Source organism: Catharus ustulatus, chromosome 8, assembly GCF_009819885.2.
Source record: "Catharus ustulatus isolate bCatUst1 chromosome 8, bCatUst1.pri.v2, whole genome shotgun sequence".
NCBI classification, from domain to species: domain Eukaryota; kingdom Metazoa; phylum Chordata; class Aves; order Passeriformes; family Turdidae; genus Catharus; species Catharus ustulatus.
Window position 1 is genome coordinate 22029788 of NC_046228.1, and position 27260 is coordinate 22057047.

Below are 27260 nucleotides of genomic sequence, written 5' to 3' on the forward strand. Positions count from 1 at the left end.
CGTTGTAGAATGATCACTGAGACTAAATGGTAATACCCTCTGAAACTAAAGCAGAAGAGAGGTTTAACTGCTATTGATAGTTATGTTTAAACTTTGTAACAAGGTATCTTCTCTTGTGAATTGCATACAGTGTGTTGAGGAGTCTGCAAGAATATCTCAGGCCTTCATAGCCTGTCTGATGCTGGCCTCTATGGGAAACTGAACATTTTGGTGGAGTATTGAATAGGGCACCCGTAATGACTGACTGTGACCAACCTGTACTGTATCTGAGTTGGAGAATCAGGCCATGGAAACCTCTACCTTCAGTTTTTAATCCTGTGTGATGTTCTGCGACTGGTATAAAAAAACCTAAGAAATCTGCTGTTACTGATGTGTCTTGCAGCCAAAGAGCTGGAGTATTGGGAAAAGTATGCTTGCTCTCATCTCTCAGAGGTGGTGTCTCTGGATATGTGCTTGGAAACTCATAGTCATGTTGAGGGTATTTGAAATGGAAGCAAAAGAAAGAATACTGAATTATGTACATTTTATTGTTTCCTGAATAAATTATTTTGAACTGAAATAACGAAAGTGAAGAAATATTCTTCTTTCTTCTGGGTACTGACTTCTTGTTTTGTATTAGCATTGTATTATGAGTGTGCTGATGTGGACTCTTTTGAAGTAAAATGCCTTTACCAGGCCTCAGCACTGAAAGGTCATGCTAACAATATGCCATCTGCAAATATGCCTGTGAATAATCTGTTTGTACCAGTTGTGTAAATATATTTGCATATTATAACAGTTCAAAGGCTGAAGCTTTGCTACATTTCATGTGTTTTGTCTTCTCTGTGCTCTAAACCATGTTTGTATGAATCTTTTTCTTCAACTTCTATTCTCGTAGCTAGGGCTTTTATGGCCAGGTAAGTTTCTGAAGCAGTGTGTAGCAGGCCAGAATCTCCTGCTGCTTCTCAGCTCCTCCCTGGTGAAAGGCAAAGTGAGGGTCTGTGCTCTTGCTCCTCAAGGCAGTCTTGTCCTCCCAGTGTTACTAGGCATCATGTTTTAGTTGTTTCTGTTTCATGATGTTATTAAGCTGTTAATGTAATGTATTTCAAAGGGTTTGCAAGCATTAATTTAAAGAAGTCTACTATTCAGTGAAGAATGATACAGTTATGCATGCCTTTGTGTATGTTGTAAAATGCATTTGTGATTGTCTTGGACAAAAACTGGGGGGAAAGCCCCAACATATTTAATTCAATAAATTCTGCAGAACATTTTCTGTTATATCCAAACCATTAGAATGCCAACTACTCCAAACAGTTGCTTTCCTTTTTGTTCTTATATCTGCTCAAGTTGTGTGGATGTCTGGTAGCAGAATATATTGCAAGAGCAGGTCTGATTTAACAAGAGGAAGAAGTTGTTAAACTCACCTTCAAGCTACCTGTTTTCTGCTCATAAAAATTATTTCACTATTGTCAGCTTTATCTGTAGAAGGTATTGAACAAAATGAATTAAATGGAATGCCATATAGTATTATCAGATGCAATCATTTTTAGAGCATGGGAGATCAGGATGACTTGCAGAAGTACGTACTGTCAGTCTGCTCTGCCGAGGAGTCTCTGTTTCAACAAGGTGAAAAACTATCAAAACAAAGTTTGATGGATTTTTTTGGCATATTTTTCATCCAGCATATTTTTGACTAGTGGAATATGTTGTTGAAATTGACTTTATAACTAAACATGTGGATAATAACAGTGTTGTATAGATAGTGGTCTAATACGGTGCTTGACTTGCTAGTTGGCCATTAAGAGAAACTAAGATTTCTGCAGCACAAAATCTGAAATGTCAGCATTTTGAACACTGAAAGGATGAACCAATATAGATGTATATAATTATTGACAATAGTTTTGAAAGGCTTTGTGAAGTTTCTTTGAAGAAATCAAACCAATGACTTCTAAAACAGTACAGCAGAAATAATAGAACAAGTTTAGCTGCTTTACTTTTTGCGTTCTTCTGGAAATATTATCACTCACTTCATCCTGACTAAAACTAGATAAAAACAAACAGAATCTGAGTAGACTGATTTTTGTGGTACTACTAATTCTTCCTTTGTTTGCTAAAGATGAGTTAGATGGGATGGTATGAAAAAGAGAAAAGGCATTTACATGTATGTGAGGGGTAATGAGCAGTGTGGTCTGCTCATAGGTGGTGTAGCCAGAAATCTTTGAGACTTGTCTGAAAAGAAACCGCATTCTTCATTTTTCAGGTCATGGGCAGCCCTCTAGCTCTGTCCCTAGTGTGTTACTGGGATTAATAATCCTCTCAAGGAATGGTTAGGAGAATGGATTGACTGTACACTGCTTAGGTTTTTCTGCACCAAATTTTAGAAAACAACCTTTGTTGTATATGAGGGGCCAAACTGGAAGATCCTTTGGATGGCTTCTGATCCTTCAGACAAATTTCTTCTGGAGCATGTCACAATGGTAATGTGAAGTAACATTAGATCAAAGTATTAATGGTGAAGTAGAAGAAATGTGATATATTTATTCAAAGTATTTTTATCTGGAAGGAGACAAAATGTACGTAAAGACTATAGATGTAATAAATATTAAGTTGATGGTATCAATATGAAAATGAGTTTGTGAGATAGATTTTATATCTGTAAAACTTATGTAGTTTAAAGCTGTAATGCCAATTCACTGTGCTGCACATTATCATTTTATCAATGAGAGAGAATCTGGACAAGGAACTAAATCTACTCATGAAATGTATCCTTGTTACTTCTGTTTCTCAGGTGTCCTACATTAGTCAGGACTGTGAAGAAATTCCAGAATTCCTGGGAAGAAAATATGGACATATGGCAAAAAGGCTAGATCTTAGCTTCAACTTGTTAAGGTATGTGGCAGTATACAGATTTTTCAAGTGCAATGTGGAATTTCAGCTCCTAAAATACACTGTTTTTTTTTTCTTCCAAAGTAGAAGGATGTATGTCGGGTACATTTAATTGTTATCAAGTGGACAACACTGTTTTATAGGTAATGTTTGTCTCCTTTTCTCCCACGCTTGGAGCACAAATAACCAGGTGAGTCTGGAACATTATTGTGTTAACATAAATGATGCCCATTAAGAAGCTTATGCCTTGTTCTCTACTTAAATCAAAATAAATGTTGTTACCTGAAGAAGTGAAGAATGGGATCAAAAGTGAATTTTCCTTAACCGAAACACAAGTAAGTGTGTGCTTCTCTCAATTTTTAAAAAATTTATTTATGGATTTCTGATTATTACTATAAATGCTTTATAATGCTCTTTTCCCAGGTGATGTGTTTTGTTCTATGATTTTATTTTTGTGCATCTGTGTAGTTAAGTGCTAAAGCTAAGCGCAGTTAGAATTTGTAATTCCTTCTAAGTATTTTAATACATGGATTGGTTTATGATTCTGTAGTATTCCTGTTGGCATCCCATTTCATTTAATCCTTATAAGAACCTAGTGGGGTTCAGCAGAGTGTATTTCAGGTTGAAAAATGTGGGTAAGTATACAGAGAAAGAATTTGAGTGCAATTGTCTGTTTAATAAGAAAATAGGTTTGTGGAGGTAGAATTGGGGTCAACTAATTTTCCTTTTATTTTATTGGAGGTAAGCTCACAATCTACTTGTGAAGAGTAATACAAAAAGTAGTGTGCTGGTGCCTTGTTTTCCTAGAAGAAACAACCATTGGTTTTAATGTACTTAACGCTCATAAATGCTCTTTTGAGCCTGAAAGACTGAATCCTACATGCAAGAGGTAGTAGAGCAAAGGAGACACTAAATCTGTGGATTGCTGTTATCTTATAGTATGACTCTGTACCATTGGATATTGTAATCAGAAAAGAGAATTTTGCTGGGAAAGGGGATCAAATTATATATTTTTTTTTCCATTTTGTCATAAAGATAATTGAAGGTCTGTATGTGTATTTAGATTTAACATCTTGTTGACAAGACTGCTCCTGCTTTACATTTCTGGGGAAAAAAAGGTGTCTGTCTCTCTCAGTTAATGCATGATTTGAAGAAGAGTTCTCTGAATTTGTTTCATTTCATAAAGTAAAATAATAACGTTAAATTTGGATTTAAAGTACCTCATTAAAACTCTGATCATATTTTCATGGAGGGCAAAATTTGTGATGTATTTCTGAAATCTGTGTTTTCTTCTTTTCTTCTCTACCCAAAACACTTAGCCTGTTTTTTTCAGAAGGGATATAATTTGGTTTTATTGAGGTTTGGGGAAGAACAATCAGCTTGTGATGTAGGAGAAGTTGTAGTTGTAAATCTGTAAAAGTATTTTAAGACCAGAAATCAGATTTGGGAAAGGAGAGAAGTGGATTTTTTTTTTTTTTTTTTTTTTTTTTGCCTTGGGAAGTTAATACTAAATTGGATGAGAGCTGTAAGGGTTTCTCATTTGAGTAGTGCTTAGATTTACTAAGCTTATAGAAACTAAGAGTGAAGTATTTATTGTGTAGTAGCTGTCTACACTGGTCTGCATTCATATATAAACCCTGTACCTGCATGTTATTGACAAAGTCAGATAAGATACAGAATAAATGTCCTTAAATAACTGTGAATGTATAAGAATGTCTTGGGCAGCTGTTGAAGGAAGTGTAAGCATTGTCATCTTCTTTAAACAGATATTATTGCCTAAAAATCTAAAGATGTAGTATAGCAGTGAATTTTATGATTTTTATCAGTAAATGCTTAATTTGAAAAGTTTAGTATGTTGTTTTCAGTGAGGAAACAATGTCCACAATTAATGTTGATTTAGAAAGGAGTTTGATATTCTAGTTGAACTTGGTAAAGGTGTGAGTTGAATGAAGAAGACCAAGGGTGATCAAAATATAGGAAGAGATAAAGAGAATACTGTGTTTTGCTACACAGTAGTTATTTGCAGTAAAGATGTAGGTTTCATTATAATTTGATTTATTATTGGATGAGAATTTGTGTGTTTTTTGAAAGGAAAAAAGAAAAACAAATGTTCTTACATATGGTGGTTTTGTTACATTTCCCTGGTTTTTTTCTTTTTCCTTGTGATGTGTCTGTATAACGGACGGAAAGGGTGTCATTATTTCTTTTGAACTGGCAGTTTAATAAAGTCTACATTTTTCACCATTTTTTTTCTGACTTCAGAATTCTTCCTAGGCTAGAGCCCCTTCATCTTTCTTAAACCAAGTTTAGGGGCTGTGCAGATACTTAATTATCTTTGCATCAGATGTGGTATATCTAATCACAACACTTGATACACAATCACAATACTTTAATTGCTTTTGTGTCTTTCTTGTTTGCCTTTTTCCAAGAGCTGGTGTCTTCCCTTGGTTACCCTGAGCAGTACAGCTCTTTCTTCTGGCATTCAAAGTGACTGTCACCAGTCACAGTGGTTACACATATCCCCTTTTCCCTATGAGAGAAAGGAAAGAAAGAGGTGAAAGGTACAAGGGAACTTATATGGGAATTTTGGGAAAGAGGAGGAGTTACAGCAATTTGTTGTGTGTGAGGCAAAGGGTAAAAATGTGTGTGTCCTTAAAAGATGCTGGCTGTAATCAGAGGATGTGTTGCCACTGGATTGCCTCCTGCTTATGTCTCTGGCTGATGGAAACTCTTCAATCCCAGACAATTGTAGTCCACTTGTGCTGTTTTCATTGATTTTGTTTGAACACTTTCTAATATCTTTTGTTTCCTTTTGGGGCCGAGGGAGGGTTGTGAAGAAGATGGAGCCAAATTCTTGTCAGATGCACAGCAAAAGAACAAGAGGCAGTTGTCACAGCTGCAGCAAGGGAATTTCCTGTCACCTCAGGCAAGGTTGAGTGGTAAGGGGTGCCTAGAGAAGCTGTGGAATCTCTATCCTGGGTGATACTTAAAATGCAACTGGACAGCAAGCCCCAAGAAAACTGATCTAACTTTTGAAATCCCCCTTTTCTGAGCAGGGAATTGGACTAGATGATCTCTAGATGGTCCTTCCCACCTAAATTACGCTATGATTCTGCAGCTTTGTTGGTGTGATATGGCCTGAGTTGTAGCAGCTCTTTTGATTTCATAGTGATTTTCAGCTGTTGTAGAAATGAACTTTTTACTCTGTGTATTTTCAATAAGGCATGTTTCAGGAGCAGAGATGTTTTGCTTTGGAAATCTGCTCCTGAGCCTCTTATGGCAACTGTGTTTGATAGCCTTCCCTAGTAACAGAGTCCTTCCATAATATGTGGAAAATATTCCCCAGTTCTCATTTTGCAAAGGCATAGAGTATGGGAAGAAGAGACATTGATGTGTCAGTATTACCGGGAGACTTTGTAAAGAATTTCAAGGTGGAATGAAAAGTGGTTGTTGACCATGGAAAGTTAAAGATTTCACTAAAAAAAGAACAAGAAAAGTAGTAATCACTAGTGAAGGAAAGAAAGCAGTAAGTGAGTAGGAAGGATATACAGGTAGGGAGTAGAGATTCAGATTAAATACAATGATTTTAGTGTAAATGCATTTTGCTATCTTGTGGTAAGAAAAAAAACCCAAACAACCCACAACTTGTGCAAAGCATTTTTTTTTTAATAGATGTCTTTTTGTCCTAAATGACTTTGTTCAAAATTTTTCCTTTCACATTAAAGGCTAAATGCACTCTGGTGCTTGAATAACAGATGTCAGTGGTTTTGTACAAACAGGTGCCGTGCTTTTATAAAGAACTTCTGCAGTTCAATTCGCTGAGAAGTCCATCTTGTAATTTTGTCCTCAGTAGTTTTAAACATGTGAGTTGTTTTCCTTTTTCTTACAGAGATTCCTTGTTGGTCTGAGCTATGAGGTGAAAGGGAGAGTGATTCTTTAATCTCGACCAATGAGGAAGGATTAATCCAATAATTGTGCTCGTGGAGATACAAATATCTCTTCCCTCTCTCTAGGGTGCAGATTATTTCTGCTAGGAGCCTGAATAATTTGCACAGTATGTGCTTGTGCATAATTTCCACTGTCTGATGAAGAAGGTGTGTGTATGAAAACATCCCCTTGAACTTCAATCCTAGTCTGGAACATTCCTCCACGATTTTGTGAATCTGAGGCTTTGTAATATCTTCTCTGTGGACAAGGTACTGCTCTTTCTTCTGCCTCCTGTTTTTTTGCCTGGGGGAATATGCAAGTGGCAGCCTGAAAATGGGCTTCAGTTTTTTACAGGGCATGTCCCTCTTTGTAAGTTGAGTACGTGATAGAAAGGCTTTTTTTTTTCTACCCACCTTCCTGGTCTGTGCAGCAATAAGACATGCAGAACAGGAAGATGAACAACAAAAGAGAGATGGAAATAAAAGCCAGAATTCAAAACAAAACATGACATATTTTTAAAGCCTTTAGACTCATCTTTATAGCACTTTAAAATGTTGAAGGAAATGCACTATTGTTAAAACTTTTTGATGGTTTTATTTATAAGGTAGAAAAATATTTTCACCATAATTGGGTAACTCTTAATCGTAGCAATTGCATATTTATCAGTATGAGGGGCTGTTATTAATGTAGCTGTCATGCACAAACACATTTCTGCATTAAATCCATTTAGTATGTGCATTATTCGGTCTAGAATGTCACCAGGACATCAAAGCCCCCTTAGGCATAAGAGCACAGTGCCCTGCTGTGGCTGCAGAAAGGGCTTGATCAATAAATGTAACATGTTAATGCAGAGCAAATAGAATAAAAGATTTCTTTGACAAGACATGAAAAATCACCTTGTGGCAGCTGGCATGGTGATGCCATTTCAGCGGAGACACTAGCAAAGTTGATCTGACAAGTAAAGAGGAGAGATGATGGTTATAAGGTGCTTTTGTTTCAAACTTCTTTCTTGACCTGTCAGGTTTTGAAGGAGCCTGAATGGCCCTTTTTTGTCATGTGAAAATTGTAGTCTTAGGCAGTTATGAAGCAGTTATCTCTTCTCAAATTGTGAATGCTGCTGTTTAATTGATTCACTTAGCATTTGAAACTGTCACGCATTAATAATTGCTAAATCCTGTAGATACTGCTCCAGTGTGTCATGCTTAAATGTGTAGTTATCAGAAAATTAATATCCTTAATGAACTGATGCTTTCAAACTAGCATTGCATGAAATCTCTTTTGCCCTTTCATTTGCTGAAGGTGTATCAACCACTTTTCAGAGAAACCCCTCCCAACAGTTGTGTGGTTTTATTTATTTATTTTTTTGATGCCCAACAAATGCCAGCTTTGCTTTGGGTACATAGTGTGCTCAATGACAATAAATATAGTAATTATACTGGAGTTGGTAATTAACATAATTATAGTCAATTACGACAAATACAGTGCAGAGCTAAATGAATGAGGGTGAGAAATTAGCAAGCTAATTGATTTACCTTACGTACTGCTTTTCCCTGCAAGTACCAGTTGCAGATTTTCTGCAGGAAAGAGTGTTTACAAATAGCTGATTGTGTTTTGAAATTATTCTGTCTTGTGGCTCTCACTCCTGTTTCCCTTACACTGAGGATTGAAATGTGGGGTAGTGGTTACAAGGAAGAAAGGAACTGCTCTGTCCTCACTGAATGCTTTGAAGGAAGATGTATGGACTTGCTTTAATTTTAGATGCGTCTTCCAGTATTGAAGGGAAGGAAACCTATGTGATCCTTTACAAAAGACATTGCTTGAGAAATTTTGGACATATATTTTAATCCCCTTAGATGTGACCTGAATCATCTAAGAAACATTTATCTATCTGTCTATTGACATCAGAGGTCTGCAGAGCACTGTACAGCTGAAGGAAGAATTAGAATTGTTCAAGGAATCTAAGTGTGTTGAAACAATATGCCCTTGTTCAACCATCAGTTTCAATAATTTAAACCACTGGACCAGTAGGGATGCATAATATCATAACATTTGTGCACATTATAATTGCCTGTTTTGTTTCAAGATGATTTATGGTATCTTGTCTGAAATAAGTGAATTGGAGCTATGCAGTTAATCTGTTTCACTCTCCTTGTTTTTTATTTTCTTTCAAGCATGACGACAGTTTGCTATGTGAAAGGAGGACGTATATGTTTAAGTATTGAAGATTTTATATTGTTCTTTTAAGAAAAACATTGAGTGGTGGTTGAGATTTCTTTCTTTAAGAAAGTAATAATTACAAATGTTTGTAAATTTTATACTGGATATTGTTTACTGTTTTGAAGGTAAATGGAATTTCATAGAGAGACTTCAGCAAAGACATAATGTTTTCCATAGCTAAGCAATCTGAAATTTAAAAGTTCTTGGTTATTTTTCTTCTACTGTTGCAGTAAATGTATAAATATAAGTTCAAATGAGTAAGTGTTTAGTCTGAGGTGAGTACTCAAAGTTTACCCTCAAATGGATGTGCTACAATAAGCACAAGATGCTGTTTGATAAATAATGTTGAAATATTATGGATGTCTAAAAATACTTGTAACACTGCTAAGGGTGGTCAATCTTTAGAAGCAATTCAGCTTCTAGAATAATTTTGCTCAATTAAATATTTATACATGAGGAATCATTTAAATGATTTACAGATGTAATAGTCTTTTGTTGAAATCTTACATGTTTATTAATCACTATGGACTACTGTATGTGTAATTATCTTTCTACTGAAAGAACTTCTTGTTGTACTAGATGGACTGAAGACAAGTATGTTGATGGGTTCTTCCAACATGGGTAATACCTAGGGAGTTGTACAAGATAAAGTTTTGTAGATGTGTAACTATTGGAAAACCAGAAGGAGAGTATTGCCAGTGACAAAAACAATTACAAACTCCAGCTATTAACTCTACTTTTGGTAGTTGATAGACATCAAATCTAAATTGACTCCTTGCTCTCTTCTTCCCTTCCTTTTCCCTCCCACCATGCCACTCCCTTTTAGAAGTGACATTTCAACAGGAACCAGGTGTGATCTGGCTAATGTATAAGGAAAGCATTTTCCCCCACCTTAAAATATTGGAAATATTAAAAATGTTAAGATACACCTTGTCTCGCATGCAATAGCCATGACTGTGTTGTGTTGTTTTGTCAGTTTTAAATGTGGTTATAGAATATTTGCCTCTACAAAGTATTATCTGTGTGTGTTTTCGTGACTTGTGTATTTTCCTGCTGTGTCTTAATTGATGTCATTGGTTTGTTGTTGATGTGAAAGGGACCAGTCAATGAATATTGTTAAAAGTATCAAATTAATGGGTTGTAGTGTGCACTTAAATGTCTCACTGCTCTCAGCATACTATGCCATGTATGTAAACTGCGCTTTTTAATGGAAAAGTTAGTTTTCCAAATTCAGTAATATGTAAGTAATATAAATTGTAATAGTAATATAAATTGTTACATTTCAATATGGGTGACTGTTATCTTCTTTAGTCCCACCAGCCTCTATTTTTGTCCATTGATCCTTGCTTGACTTTTTATGGCCACACAGGCACTAACAGACGGTGAAAACACTGTAGTATATATACCTCTGACCCCTGTGCTGGCCATTATCCATTGATTTACAGTACCTGACAGATTGGAACACAGGATTGTTTTCTGTTCTGCTTTCCTCAGGAAGGCTTAACATTGTGGAAGGAGTTGTCTTGAGGGTGTATCATGTGATGGAATTGGGCAAAAACTTTTTACCTGAACCTTTAGCTTGGGGGACATTGTAGGTTCATATTGTGTAGCGGGGAATTCTTGAGAGGATTGCTAGAGCTTGAAATCTGGTAAAAAAATATTAAATGCCATTAAGCACAATTTGACATTAAGCTAAAATAAGATTGTGAGCTTTGATTGTTACATCCTTGGTTATAGCTGGTGAATATTGCTATGCTGGCTGGTGAAAACTTTTTTTGGGGCCATCCATGTCTAAGGATCTGTTACAATTATGAGTAAAGATGAAATCTATACTTCTGAAAAAAGATGAGTGACAAACTGGAACTTGAATGGAGATAGGATTTCATATTAAACATCCATTGACTCGTTGGTAAAATCTTTTGACTGAGGCAGAGCATTTCCCAGTGAACTGCTGTTTGCATCACATAGTTTTCTTCTTGTTTGAATGTGTAGGGAGTGAACTGTTTTTTCTTGATCTGATTTTTGTATGAGATTGAAGTTGGATTTTGAAGTGATGTTGGAGGCTAAATATACACAATCTGCAGTTGTTCTTTGTGTACCCAGAGCACTTAATTCACTGGCACAGTCAATCCAACTCCTTGTGAAAACTGTAACCAGTCTAAAACTAGAATGAGATTTTGTGTTGAATTCTGTTCTGAACAACAGAAATCTGTTAGATTGAGAGAATATCAGTTAATAAATGGAAGACTATCACAGTCCATGGAAAGTATCGGCATTTGGAAGAGAAATAGTTTGTTCTTGTTTTAGTTGTCAAAGAATGTCAGTAGGTTGAAAATAATATCTTGGTGACTGCTCCTGCATAGTCCATGATTATCTGGATTTTGAGACTGAGAAGTACTTTCTTCCCAAGAGCATTGGGGGTTAAAGAAAAAATAATCATAAAGAGCATATGTTAAGTACAGGAATCAGATGGATCATTATTACTTTCTGACTTCCTTGATCTCTCCCACTCTAAACCAGTATTTCCTCATCATTGCTGTTGTGAAACAAGGGTGAAAGACTGCAGAAATAACTGTTGTCTGAGGAGAAGGAGCTTGGCTGAAGGGAAGAACCTGCACTAACCCTGGAATTATTGTCTCTGTCTTTTCCTCTCTGTTTTGTTGAAAGGTATCTTCTTCTCACCTTAATGCAATATAAAAGATTCTCAACATTTAGTTTCAGATGTAAAGAACTTGACTAATTTTGCTGATTCCAATCACTATGGAAGGCCTCGGTCCTCCAGTCTTCAAAAAACCTGCTGGTAGTCATGGTACAAAAAGCTACTTGGCATTTGCCAGGAAAATCCTTGTGGAGCTTCTGTTTATGAATCACTTGTTTCTTTTGTGTGGTCTTGCATGGTTTGTGCCATTTTTGAGAACTTGCATAACTCATCTTTGCATAAATTATCCTGGAGATGATTTTTCAGGTTAAAAGGACCATCCCCAAACCCTTAGCTCGTGCAAGCGTGAAGAGTGAGGAGCATAGAAGTGCAAAAAGGCCATGTGTTTTTCTCAGGCTCTGGATTCAGCGTGTCAAACCAGACATGCTATACAATAATTATACTGTCTTTAGGGTCATGGTTAATGCAGTGTTATAGCTCAGTTGCAGGCTTTACCCATGAACTGATGCTTGCAATTATGTGACATTTTATACTTTTTGTTTATATTTTTGTTTTGTTTCTCGTGGTATTTCCTTGCGATGATGCTTGCCTGAGTGACTTGCTCACTGGTAGAGCTGGAAGATTATTTCTTAATACTTTATTTTGCTTTTTTAATTTAATTTGCCTGCTGAGTCTATAAATGGCAGCTGTGAATGATCTTTGTATAATACAGCCATTCTCTTTGCTCATGTTTGTAGGAAATCTTGCTATGTGAGAGACTCCAGTGGTAGAAATAAGTTTTAAAAGAACACAAGTAAGAGATGCGGAATATCTAATGTTAGGATGCTATTTAATCGGTCCCAAAGTCAGAGAGGCTGATAGTCTCTTGCATACTGGGCCAATACTTCTCTTCAGATGCTTAAGTCTCTGCTGTTTTTCCTGTACAGTTGGTATATAAGCTGTATTGACAAATAGTAATACTTGGATATATGCGCAAAGCCAGCTCGTATTTTTCACAGAAAGCGTAGTGTGTGTTGGTTGCTGCTGCCAGCTTACTGGCATTTAATGCACACACAAAATAATATCTTATAAAGAAATGTCTTTAGGATGTGTGCATATTTCCTTTATATATAAGTATAGTATATCAATTATATTTTTAACCTATGTGAACTTGAGGGTGATGCTCAAGTATTTTTCTACTTTGATTCAGCACTTGTGGTAGGACTTTGTCAATGATAACCTTTTCACTTATAACCTTGAAGGAAGGAACGTATTACTTAGAGGTCGCTTGCAAAAAAAAAAAATTCAGCCTCTTGAGCCTAAAATCTCTTTAAGTGCAAGGAATTGCAGCAGAAGTATCCTTGAACCATTTGATATGTGTAAGGTCCTAGATTTGCTGATGTGCCATGATTCTTCAAGGCCATGTGGCTACAAAAGCACTGTATGAGGATGCTGTATTTTCAACTCCCAGGATTTTCAAGACATTTTAGTTGAAGAGATAAGACAGACTTATCATAGTTGACTTAGTTACTTAAGTGATGAAGTGTAGTGATTATTCTAAAGCACTTAAAAGCTGAAGGAAAAATGTTCTAGACAGGCCAAGGATTAACAGTATATTGAATATTCACAAAACTCTGCTTCCAACATAGTTATGTTAAGATAATTTGACCAGCGTGTGAATGTTCAAATTGCAACTGCTCGAGGATCTGAGCACTTTCTGCCTATTATCTTGCATATAATACAATCTATCTTGGACAATTAAGTGCTTTGGAATAGCACAGAAACATGTCAAGGTGACTGTATAGGAATTGCTGTGGGAAAAATTGTGAAGTACTATGTTTTCTAGGAATGAAAACTTAGCCAACTAAGCTTACACAACTGAGAGGCTGTGTATATGTCCAATTTACTTTCTTCCCTCACTCTATACTGCCTTTTCTCCCCACTGCTTTCAGCTCGTAAATCAGCTGAAGGTGCTGCTGAGAGATTTGGGGGCAGGTGCAGCATGAGGTTCCTGCTTTCTTGCCAGTGGTCTTTGCTTTGTTCCCTGTGTTGCTTGTAAAGGGAGCAGCCGTTAGCTCTGTTCATGTGCAGTGTTGGTTCTAGTTCTACCAGGTGCACAACTAGGAAATTGCCTGCCAGTCTAAGTGGGGAATGTCAGAGGGCAGTTCAGTTCCTTTCACTGTCAATTCTTTGGCTTCCTTTAAATAAGTCATATCAAATAGTCTCTTACTACCACTAATAAAAGGGCTTTTGAAATTTGGATGTACCTCTAATGAGAATCTATCTCAACCCATTTAAAGTGGGCTGCTACTTTGCGACTGAATTATAGACTGCAACCAGAGGTGGTTTGAAACAAGAGGTTCACCTGCATTTAAATGATTAAGCAGAAGAAAAGAAGTTTCTAAAATTAAGGAGATTAATGCATTACTGTAGATTTTGTCTTGCTTCCTGGTAATTGGTCAATGGAGGAAGAGAGAACAAATGTCTGTATTGAGCTAAAAGTGAATGGGCAAGTGTTCCTTTGTGTGTATTAGTATAGCATATGAAAGTCCTGGTTGCTGTAGTCCTAGTGTTTTAAAACCTAGTGAAATGGTCAAGTCAGCTTCAAGGTAATCTTGCACCTTTTTCCCCTATTTTCTTTCTGGGTGGGGACATAAGTGCCCTGGAAGCTTTTAAGACTAGTGTGGGCAGAAGCAGTAGCACTAGAAACTCATCAAGACAGGTATTACGTGTAAAGTTGGTATTTGTATTTACAGCATAGCCTATTACTACCCTATAACATGGAATGAATAAATAATTCCTGTGTTGTCACAGATGCACCTTAGTAGGCAGAATAGCTTCAGAAATGGTCAGTAAGTTTAGTTCTATATACAGAAGCATCGAATATTTCAGGTGCTCTACCTTATATTCAATGCACTGTGATGTCATAATCTAAATCAGATTTTCTGAATGATTCCCTGACCGCGTATTTCCATACAATTCTCATTCTTAGGGGAAAAACAAAACTAGGGAAAAAGACTTCTGCACCCAAGTGAGCGGAATGAAACCTCATTCACACCTCTCTTTTCCCTAGTAAAAAAAAAAAAAACCAAACAAAAAAAACCCACAGGAAAGTCTGCAAAAAAGATATGTAGTTACTTAGGGTAAAGGTTTCTCTGTAAGTTCCTAAAATCAAATCTCTAAACTTAACCTCTGTGTCAAGAAATTTACTCAATTAAATGATATACCTCTGCTTTTCAAACAACCTGCAGAAAATAATATATATTGCTTTTTGCTTGATTTTTGTATGCTGAGCACAAATTACATTTTTGATATTCAAATCTATCTCATTGACTAGAAATAAACTTATTCATATTATATAGAGTGCATTCACATCTGTGCATGCTATGTAGAAAGCTAAGTGTTACTTATGCCCATCCTGTACAGGTCTCTTTCTCTGCAAAATTTTACAATCTCTCCTTGTCTTTTGCTACAGAGCTCTTTGTGTGTATGTGGGTATTTATTTAATTAATTATTTATGTTAAGGCCCTCATCTCTCTTAGTGAGTGTTGGAATAGAAAGCAAATTGCTGTGATTTCAGCTAATTCTACCACAATTAGTGTATTAAAAAGAGTAAACAAATCTCCCCCTCTTTTCCTCTTTGGTGTCTATGCAGTAGAGAGCTTTGACCCATGTAAAGCTTTACATGACAGACTCTTCAGATTCTTGCTTGAGTTCTGCCAAGGCTCCGTGTGCTTGACATCCTAACTTTAAGATTTTGTTACTTAAATATACCAAAATGTACCCTGTATCAAACTGCAGGTGCTGCTACACTTCTATTACAGCACGGTAACACTTGCCTCGTAAAAACTCTGAGGCTTGTGAAAGAGTTAAGCAAAGCAGCCAGAAACGGTTTTCAGCTTTTACTTTTCAGATACAACCTTTTAAGCATACCTACATTTACCTGCAATGGCAATCGTTTTGCATTTTAATGACAAATCAAGTATGCTAACTTGCATTTGAAACGAAAGTGCCTTAAATGTCTCTGGCTGTCAGAATGAGATGTTAGGAGCTTGATGAAAAGAGAACAAAGAAGACAAAGTATGAAGCCTAGATACAGAGCAAAATGAAATAAAACCTTGTATGGCCTGTCAGGGGTGTCAGTTGATATTCCTATCTAAAGCACATTATAGTATTACTTTGCAGCTCATAGCTTACTCATCTGTCTTTTTTAATTCATCACATTCTAGCCCACATCTTTTAAGTCCCATGTGTCAACAATGGAAGAAATCTGTTAATTGACAAATGAGTGTCACAAATGTGAATTGGTGCCTTTACATCAGAGGCAGGTAGTCTCTGTTGTTTTTTGTCGGCTCTATTATTGGCATAAGCCAGTGTAAGACATCTGTCTTTGCCAGAATGAGAGATGACAGCCAGAGAAGGGCTGTCATTGTTTTAGTGCATGTTCATTCTGCTGAGATACTGTATAAAGATAAAATGTCAGTTAAAAGAATATGAAAAACTATCGGGAGGAAGTCCTTAAATTACTTGGGAAGGGGATCTGGGAATTGGTGCCAGAATTGAAATCCGAACGTTCCAGTTTGCATCTATCACATCAATTTAAAAATAATACTTTCTGAGTAACTGGGTCAGTTTATAAGGCATTTAGGAAAATGTTATGTTGTGTTGGCATAATTAGCTCATAAGATGGAAAGAAAAACATATCTTCACAGGATATGAGTTTATTACAAGTTCATTTTTCAAACATGTATAGAATTGTCTCAATAAAAGTATGCTGTGTAGCATCTCTAGTGTTGATTTGCATCTGTTTTGAAATATTGAAATTGCTCCATTCCAATTTCTTTTTCTGTTATAGTTCTATTTTAGATTGATGAATAACATAATGAAATAAAAAGCATAGCCAGCTGTGAGTTGATGAGACAATTAATAGGAAGAAAATTATTAACATAGTTTCAGGGTGTCTAGAGGGTGTACAGTATATAAAAGTTACTCCCAAATCACTAAATCCCTTTATTGCAATAAATGACTTTTTAATCTTGGATGGCACAAAAGAGAGGAGGAAAATGTTTTAATGGAGGTGGTAGAAAGTGGGAATAGAATTAAAATGTCATAAAAGGCTGCAGTTTTACTTTTTACTTTATATCAAAAGTCATAAGAAAGGCAGATTGGCACTTTTATCTTCAGCAACTCTTACAATCAACCCTGTGCTGTACAGGACACTCACTGTGTAACCCCCTCCTTCCCAAATGACCTGTCACTTGGGTTCTAAATGACCTTGTCTGAACTTGAGGCACTTTGAGGGCTGTGTTGACACAATCTGGTGAAGGACTAACTCTAGATCTGTGGGCTGGCTGAAGTTTCAACATGGATGTCTATGAACAATGATTTATTAAAAGAATTAATTTTTGAGTTACTGGGGTTTTGCATTTGAAATAGAGCTGTCAATACGGTAAATCTGAGATGTTCTGAATTATGATGCTACTTAATATAGGTAAAATTGTCATTCATAACTTTGTAGGATTTGTATTTTCTTTTTTTTCATTTTTTTTAAAAGCTTGCTTCTAGCAACTAATTGAGTAGCAGAAAACATATCAAACTGATATACTTTTCCCCCTTCCCACCATCTAATGTGGGGCTCTCAAATTTTTTTTGTCTTTGACTACTCTATCTCCAAATATCTCCTGCCTCTTTCACTTCAGTCCATGGTTAATGTTGACTGTAAATTTAGTTTTAATTATTGAGACCAGTAACAGAGTTGAATACTTCTAATAGGTGCTAGTAATTTTGTGAGTCTTCTGTCTCTTAGGGTGTAAAAACCTAAGAATGAGTAGCATGCAGCTTCCTTTTGTTTTAAGTATTTGGATAGGAATATTACTGCTCTGTAAATAGATTTCCTATAAAAAAATACTAAGAGAGAAGGTGGTTTTTCTCTTGAAGGCCTACTTTTTTTTATGAAAAAAGCTAATTTTTTAAAAATGTCCTTGGAATTAATTATGCTAGACAATAATTTAAAATATTATAATCTGTGAGAACTAAGAAGTGTTTGCTGCTTTTATACAAAGGTTTGTGAGGCTGGGATACCTGTAAGATTTTAGTGAAAGCTTGGTTATTTTGTTTCCAGCCTTCATTGGTTCTAAGTAGATGTTTAAGTTTCCAGTCAAAAGCCATGCTGTTGGGATCTAAATTGCCAGGCATGTCTTCTCAGGCAGGTTTTCATCATGTGCTTTGAAGTTCAGTGTCCTTTGGGAAGTGGAGAGGCAGCACTGCCTCCATCGTACAGATGGCAGAACTGAGTTGTGAGGAGGCCTTGTTGATTAACTGTACATGCTTTATATACATAATATACATATTATTATCAGCTCTTCTGTAAAGTGGTTTATACCACTTCTGCATGGGAGGACAAGTGATGGCTGACACCTGTCCACTTACCAAATGTGAAGTGATCCTAGAGATGGTTTATTCTCATGTGTTACTTGGCTGCACTTTTTATTTCCTGACAGTGGATGTATGGCAAGGTGGTGATACAGCAAAGACTAAAGAGAAAGGCGCATTATAGACTTAGAAGACATTTTTATTTCCTTTTGATTAAATGGTATATAATTATATCTATAACAAAGGTAACACCAAAAAAGATGTGGACTAAGACTGCATCTTCTGTTGTTGATGGACTTTCTTCCTTCCCCAACTAAAAATTAAGAGGTGATCAGAAGGATAAGTAGAAATAGCAGATCTGGTCTCTCTAACAGCACTGAATTAATTTGGTCATGAAAATTCATATGCAGGACATACAATTGGAGTTAGTTAAGTTGCTATACTGTTTCATACCCAGAGCTTACAGGAAGATGCCATGGAGAGGCTGGAGAAAACATTCAGCTTGTGGAATTCTGCTTTGGGAGTATGTGTTTGTATGACAGTGTTGTCACTGTAAAATTAGCTCTAGAAAGGGAAGATACAGGAATTTGACTACAGAAACGTTGCATGTGTGTGTGCTCATACCCTCTGGGTGATTCCCCTCCTGACTGCCAGCTGTCATACAGAATCTGAAACAGACAAAAATTTATTGGGTAGTATTTAGAAACATGTCAGTGGTAATGACTGGATCTCTGATTTCAATTATCACCTACTAAATTTAGGCTAATGTAGTGCATTTGTAGACCTGTTGAATGCACTTGACATCATGTTTAAAATATTTGAAACTGCACTGGTTTTTAATATCATATGTTGACCACTTTCTTTTTCCTACTCACATCTGGTGCATGGCAGCAGGCATCCCATGTGACCTATAAAAACTTCACTTGTGCTACTTTGAATTTTTTTCTGCTTCAGGTTATATTTCAGCAGAGAAGACGACAGTGGTCTGAGACTACAATTACTTTAAATGAAGCACTGCTCTGAGATATGTAATTCACTCTTCCCCACCCCCCTGTACAATCAGTGTGCAAACAGCATTTTAAGCTTTATTCCTACTGTTTGGCTTTAATTTTTCTTTGAAAATCCTTGGCCACTTGGGTGCTCTTAAAGCTATTTTAATAGCAAATTACCTGTAGTCACTATTTTTCTGTTTCTAGGTGAGATTTCACATGGAATCTGATTATACACCATTTCTTTTGTTATATTAGCAGAGATTAATGTTTCAATCTGAAGTACTGAGTTCTGCTTTGCTTACTTTGCAAACATTTTACGTGCTATTATTTTAGAACTATTGAGGGGGATTATTTAAAAACAAAAGTTTGTTTTCCCAAGTACTGCAATACCTCATTGAAGTGCTGCAAAACAGTTTTCTGTCTTCTGATCTTGTACTCTTCCCATATCCATCTTCCTCATACATATTTATTAAATGTATATGCTGATGTTTGCAACTCTGAACTTGCCTTCTAACTATTGAAATAGTAACTGTTGAAGTAATTTGTTTGATAGTGCTCAGGAGTACTAATCATCACAGATTTTAGTTTGTCTCCCTGTTTTTTGTGAAAATATTACAAGTTTTAAAAGTTACATCCACATCGGCATACAACTAATATAAAAAATAAAACAGTCTCCAAATTTGTGTAGGCTACTTTGAGTCAATTCATTGTCCACATCTTGATAGCTGCATAAACAAACCTGGGCCATTTTGTAAGAATAAATCCTTAAAGCAAGATCCCCCTGTTTATACTAATTTTACTTTGCTGTGATTTCTTATTTCTGGGAGTATATTTTTCAGTAGTATTCTCAGCGGTGGTTAGCAGGTTCTTTTCTTGCCTAATGCTTCCAGACATCCTTTAGATGACTTCTTGTTAAGAATCTCAAAGTTGTTTTAAACTAAAATTATTATTAAAAAGCCCTGAGCATGTTATCTCTGGAATAGAACACACAATAGCAGAAGCTTTCAAACTGGGTGTTGGAAACATTCCTATTGGGTGAGGAAACATTCCTATTGAGAGATCTCGAGGGTGAAATTTCAGTAAAGTTGAATGTAGGCCTTCTGGTGAAATGTGTAAGGATGTATAGCCTTACTGCTGATTTGTCACTTGCCGACCTTGTAGAAGTGGCTTGGATGGTAAGTTTTGGGAATAGTTTAATCTTATGCTTATTTTCAGTGGATTTGGTTTTGGTGTGGAAATTTTCTATGATTCCTTAGAAATTCTGAGTCAAGCATGATGCAGGTGCATGGATGTGCGAAGTAGTTGTATGGGATCTGCCTAATGGATTCATGATGTTTTCAAAGTTACCATTTAAAAGGAGCAATGTTTACTATTCTCATTTAAGCTTTTCTAGTTTAAGCCTAAAACTCATAACTGATCACAAGTCACAAGAAGTGCCTATGTAACTTTATTACATCCAGCCTATATGTAATCTGTATTTATCTTCCTTTCATAGAGATGTTTTTCTTAGTGGAGGATCCACTTAATGTGAGCCTAATGTTGTTTTTATTTTTCCTTGGATGTTTGAAAAATGAAACTGAAGGCTGGAGAAATCTCAACATATAAATTTCAATCATAAACTAACAACAGTCTTAAGTTTTGAATAGCAGAACTGGTTTTGCTGTGTTAGATATTTCTTTAGTAGTTTGAGATCTCCTGATGTATAGGTTCTGTCCTGTGCCATCATTTCTAACAGGCTTTGTTGTTCCTACCAGAATACTGGGATATTGGAAGTGTGCAGGGTGGGTATTTCACTTGATTGGTTTGATATGTTTCCATGATAGTATATTGGCTTGCAAATAGAGGGAACTTCTGTGCTGCTCTACTTTGCTAACCTTTCTGATTGCTCTGTAGTCAGTTCTTCTCAAATCACTCCAGTGCTGCCTGACTGCTACCTTGGATGACCCAGTGATGGACAGTTGTGTTGACTTCCACTTTATTTCCACAAATTCTTCTGTGTGACTGCAAAAATGTTTCCTCTACTTCCAGGTATCTTATCTCACATAATAATGTAGTGCCTACCTACCATATGTTTCTACAGCACATAACTGTACTTCTGCCTCTTCTTTAATTCAATGGGACAGTTATTGCTTTCAGTGCATCAGGGTGGAACTTCTTCACAAGTACATGCTATTCTTCATCATGCATCTGTTGTAGATGGTGCATCTGCTGTCTGCTTGCTGTGTCAGAAGACTTGTGCTTGGAAACTACAGAGAGAAAATTAGCATGTTGCTATTCTGTCCTCGTTAAAGCTGATGTGTTTAATATAATAAAAGTGCGTGTTATGGTCATGGACTTTAAACTAGGAGGCTCAGGAATTATATTGCATAAGCACGCAAATGAAGTATGTTTTATAAATCTGTAGACAAGGAAGGTAAATACCATGGTATTTACTATAATTTATAAGCCCCATCAGAAATAAAAGTCTTAAAGTGTATTAAACTTAGTCCTTATGTTAAGGGCTTTTTTCTGTTTTCTTCTTGTTGCTCATAAATCCTTCATCAACCACCATAGTCCTATAAAGCAATTTCTGTGGAATAATCTGAGATCGTTGTGGAGAATTGTAATCAGAATAAAAACAAATTTTTATTTAGTGGACAAATAATAATTAGTTGACTAAGAAGAAGCAAAAAGCAGTACACAATCTTATAAAAGCCAAAAAGAAGGGACAAAAGTAGAGGAGGTTGAATGCCTGTCTTTGTTACTAACATGCGACTTACTTCCAGTTCATGATTTCCATCACACAGTGCTGTCCTTCTGTTGAATGGTCTCAATGTCCTGCCATAGATGACATTAATTCTTCTTTTAAATGTGAACATGTATTAATTTAGTTCACTGAAGAGGAAATAAGACTACAACAAAGGAAGCTCATGTTTGGAAAGAGTAGAAAGTTGATATTGATACTGGCTTTGAATTTTGATAATCCTTTGTGATGCTTTCTCATTGCTTGACTCCTACAGGAGGGTGCTGGTGGGTTACGTGAAGACAAATGTCTTGGGAACAAAAAGACCTTTTTCTGTCAAAGCTGGAAGATGGCTTTGGCTCTTTTTTTCTTTAATAATTATTATTTAAATTTTCTTTTTCTTTCTGTCCTCCTTCAGAAAAGTCCAAGAAAACTGCTGGCACTGACAGAAGATGAAAATATGATTTATACTGATACCATGTATAATCCAAGCAAATCTGTTTTGTGAAAGATTCTTTTTATGGTGTTGAAATAAAGTATCAGTGAATTGTTCTTGAAGGAATATTGGTTCAGACTTTTCTTGCCTCTATCGCCACTGCCCCACCCCTGCTTTTCCTCTTCTGCTTTGTCTTTGGGGATCTTAATATTGATGCTAGCTACAAATGGTTGTTAAACAAATTTTCTTCAGTCCTTAAGCGTAGCTGCTTTATGTGGGTTGATGTAATGCAAGAATAATCTCTGCTCTGAGGCTAGGGGCCATACCCAGCTATAGCAGTGTTGATACTGATTTTCTTGCTCCCGCATTTCATTGCAAATTCTGTTTAACGGTAGTCAATTTTCTTTGCTGACAAACTGTAGCAGCAGCATCTACTGAGTTGGGTTAGGTCTACTTAAAAGTTGGGTTGTTTTCAAACAGTATTGTATTTGTGGATATCTGACTTAGTTAAACTGAACTTTGACTATAAAACACTGTGGATACGACCAGTCAGTATTTGTTGAGATGATGTTATCTGCAGCAGCAGAGAAGAAAGCAGATGAATAAAATACAGACAATAGCCCAACATTAAATTGGTTATAAAGAAACATAACTGGATAAATTAGGTAGATTACACTAGTTTTACAGATAATTCTAGGCAGTAAGGCTGAAAAGGAGGTGAGGGTGGGGTTAGTTATGTGAGTGGCTGGAAAGATGTGATGACTTAGTGTAAAAGTCTTGGACTGTCACTTCAGCAAAATTCTCCGTCCAAAATCCATAATCTTGGCTGAGACACAGGGGGAGCTGGGACACTGAGCATCTGTTGGGTGCTGGGGAAATGATTCCAAAGAGAGGGATGTAGACCTTGTAAAACCTTTTCCTTTGAAGTTAGGTAAAATATGGTCTTTTACAACTGTTTAGTTAAGTTCTTTCAATTGGTTGTAATTCTTAACTCCAAGGAAATACAAAATACACAGAACCAATTGTGGTGATGTCTAAATAGTCACTTAATAAATGCTGCTTGATCCTTCCATAGTAGATAATAGTTAGCCAACTGCACTCTGCCTAGTGTCTGAGGACCCAGTGTGTCCTTTTTTACTCAAGGAAAAGTAGCATAAAAGTAGCTGTTTATATAGCACATCTGTCCTAAAAAAACCCAAACCAATGGTACAGCAATTGTGCCAATGTACAAAGATGACTGATAACTTCCAAATGACCAATCCTTTGTTTTTTAAATTTATGTTTCCCTGTTGTGTGGATTGGACCTTTTATATAAAAGTAAGTATTTAAACATTTTTTCTCTTATATACCCTTCTAAAAATACCATGTGTGCATTTTCCTTTCCAGCTAATGCTGTTATGTGAAAGAGGGGCAAGGTTTGCGGTGGTACACAGCCTTTTCAGAAAATGGTTTGAAACTTGGGAGTTCTGTCAACTGTTTCCCATGAGTTTGTATGAAGTGTTCTACCACTGCAAAAATGTAAGAAGGAACGTGCAGCTGTCCCCACAAAAGCAAAATCTGGAACCTCACTGGTATGTGGAAGTGCTGCCCCTGAGCAATGCAGGGGCTTCTGGCTCATGGTGAATTCTCAGCTTGTTCAGTGCAGTGCATCAAATCTCTTGCCCTACCTTTGACATGAGTCAGTGCTTTGCAGGGAGTTCAGAGTTAATGTATCTTATTTCTGTACAAAACAAGTGCTGCCATGTGATTTGGAGTCCTATCCCTCATTTCCCCTCACTTTGAGCAGCGTTATGCTGCATCTTACTTTGTAATTCTTGAAATGTTGTTGTGATTGATTTTTGTTTAATATGTGTTGGGCCTCAACCTTTCCCCAGTTTCCTTTTAACCTTGTCAGATTTCTTGCTGGTATTCCTCCTTCTTCTATTCTGAAACCATTAAACTCTTGTAATGTAAATTGATTTACACCTCAGCTTTGGTAAGTATTTTGAAGAAGCATGGAGAAACTGATGCATGCAGAAAATGTTAGACTTTTTGGGGATAGGGAGGGAGACCCTGAATGTTCTGGGTAGAGTTTTGAAGATTGAATCCTTGCAAATTTTCAGTCATCTTGTAAGTTATTCCACATAATGTATATAAAGACTACAGCAAAGTTGGTAAGGGTTCTTTGATTATTTGTAGAAAGCATATACTGCCGTAGCAGTACTAATTATCTATATAACATGTATCTATGTATGCTGTGATGTAGACTATCAAGTCCCCTGAAAAGATGGCTGTTTTTTTCTCCACTTAAGTGACAGTCATATAGTATGCACTTAACCATGTTATTAATTGTTTTGTAATACGGAAATGGAATTAAGGTCCTTATATACTTTGCTGAGTCAAGATGTTGGTGGATTCCTGTACTCATGTTTCATGCAGTTAACTCCCTACCCGTGTTCTTTCTGTTAATAGTGATCAAGTCACAAAGCAATTATACTCCCACAAGCTGTCCTTTAATAACCTTTGTCATTTGTCAAAGTGCATTAGGGCCTTGCATATTTTTACAGAGAAGCTACTGGTCTTCATGAAGTAATAGCGTGTTCTGATGTGCCAGCTCATCTTCCTTGCCAAATTGCTGTTGGTTCAGAGGGGAGCTTACTTCAGTTTTATGAAATACCTTCTACATCTTTCTCTTAGACCAAAAGATTTTCAAGCTAGATTAAAATCTTAGCAGCGGTAGCAAACAATGCTCATTTGAAACAACTCAGCCTTCCAGTCTGGCAAAGCTTAGATTTTGAACTTTTCAATTATCTTTGGAAATGAATGTAACTTGTATTAAACTAGAAAAGGAATAATGATCTTCATATGCTAAACTGTGACAGTCTTTTCATAAGTATATGTTTATGATCCTACACCTGAGTATTTTGGGACTTATGATACTGCTGTTTATACTGCAAAGGTGCAACTCAGTGTGATCTTGTCTTCTCCACTTATTTTGTTTCTTAAGTAAGTGTTATAACTTCAAGCAGTCAAGGTGTATTTCTCCTTTTAATTTGCCAGCACGAGGTAGATATTTAGGGTTGGCATGTTCTTGAGTTACCTGCTGTAGGGGAAACTACATGAGAGGAAAAGAGAGCAAATCCCTGAAAAACTCTTTGATATTTTGTGAACAGTCTAGTGTTAAGGATTAAAAGATATGATAATTCAGTTATCGTGATATTACAGTTGTGGTAATTTAAGCATATGAATTTCCCTTCAGTCCTGACAACCTCTTCATCAGGTAGAGAGCTCTGATGCTTAGAGTACATATTGCATCTGAACTTCAGGGGTTGCTTTCTCCTGGGTAAAATATGTTGAAGCCTGGTGGATCACTGTTTCTTTGTAGATGTGCACTCCAGTTCTTGGATACACATGGAGACAGATAAAATATGTAGAAACCAGTCAAAGATGCTTTACTGACCTCTGATTGGAGCTGGGATTTATCATTATGTACAATTTGTAGTAAAAGTAGACTGTGACCTTTTGAAATATGCAAGTATATTTTATCATTATTACTATTTAGAAAGTAAAGTTTTAGTTCTGTATTCCACATTTCTTTCTGTTCTGACAGAGTTAAACTAGAGGCTCTATCTTCATAATGAACAATATAATTTTCAAGAAAAGCATTTAAATTAGCATGTAAGCAGCCATTACAAAAAGTTAGCTTTGACGAAAACCTTTTTCATTGTAGTCTCTGACACCTTCTTTGAAGCAAACATTATTTATTTAAAAAAATATTTTAAAAAATTATTTTTAATTGCTTATCCCACCTGTGCTACCTTATTGTGGTAACAAACTGGGTAAACTCTCCATTGGAGAGGTTTCATTGTAATGCTGATGCTGTTTCTGTTTCATGTGTCTGTTGCTTGCGTGAATATGCACATCAAGGTATATGCACATGGAGTATTCAGATTTATATAGGTATTCTGATGGAATTCTGACTCGTTATTGAGCTGTTAGTCTTAATCTTGTGCCTGGCTTTTATTTTTCTTTTGCAAATACCCATCTGGCCACTGAAAACAAGTATTTGTTGATGGATTAGAAAGGTTCAAGGTTCTTGAAGTTTGCACATCCTGTGAAAAAGACAGGTCAATTTTTTTCTCTCTGGGCATCTGTCTCTCATAAGCTCATAAATTGTTCTTGAGGCTAGATAGAAAAAAAAATGCTGAAGGCAACATCATATTTAAGAGTTTAAATGTGCTGATTGGAGTGTCTCAGAGTCTAACCTCAGGCAAAAGGTCTCGTGTTCAGTCTTTTTGACTGATGTGGAGTGGTCCACTGTTAATAATTTAGTGTTGAGACCTACTAAATGAAAAATAGGAGACTCATAACATCAGTATCACTGTTGATTTTTTGTAGAAAATATGAAATAGTTGTATTTTGATGTATGTTTCCATTCTTTACACACTTAACTGTTCTCTAATGTAGCCACTGCATCTGATTTTTTTTCTTAATGAGCAATGTTTTTATATCTACAGAACACAGAGTTTGCCCTGCAGGACCTTATGTTCATTTTTAGTTTGCTCTGTTTGTGTAGTAAATAAAAAATGAGTAGAATTGCCATTAGCCATTTTATATACATTACTCCTGACCATGCTTGTGAGTAATCTGCTAAAGAATGTGCACGTTCTCAGTTTGTAGCAAAATGGAACCTGTAATAATTTCATTTTTTAAATTTACCTAAAATTCATGGCAACAGAGGGAACCTTTATTTAAGCAAGGATTTTGGTGGCTGTGTAAATCAACATGCTGTAGGTTTAGGTCCAATCTTTGTCAGATGTGAGCATGTTGTACTTCACTCTCCCATTTTAGTAGGTATAAGAGGTGAAGTGCAGGATGGATCATCTCTAGATTGTCTCCTGGAGTTCTATAACTTGTCTGCTTTAATAAAGGATCAATATTTTGCATTTTAGAGCTTCAGAGTTCAATTTTGACAAAGATGTGTGAGGTAAACGTTTCTGGTGTAACTTGAAGGATTTTTCAGTGAGGAGAATTGTTTTCTTAGCAAAACATGACATCAAATGTGCACACAAAAAAGTTTTGAAAACTTATTCTTTGGAAATAGGTGTATTT

At 36.2% G+C, this 27260-nt stretch overlaps 1 protein-coding gene across 3 annotated transcripts in view; it reads left to right on the top strand.

The window, feature by feature from the left end:
* The window catches only part of LRMDA (leucine rich melanocyte differentiation associated), a 644658-nt gene that overhangs the window by 27540 nt on the left and 589858 nt on the right, over window positions 1-27260 (top strand). For all 3 annotated transcript variants that reach the window (XM_033065664.1, XM_033065663.1, XM_033065665.1), the window contains exon 2: window positions 2768-2868. In XM_033065664.1, the coding sequence (XP_032921555.1) occupies window positions 2831-2868 (38 nt within the window). In that variant the 5' untranslated portion in view covers window positions 2768-2830. The remainder of the gene's footprint in view (window positions 1-2767; window positions 2869-27260) is intronic.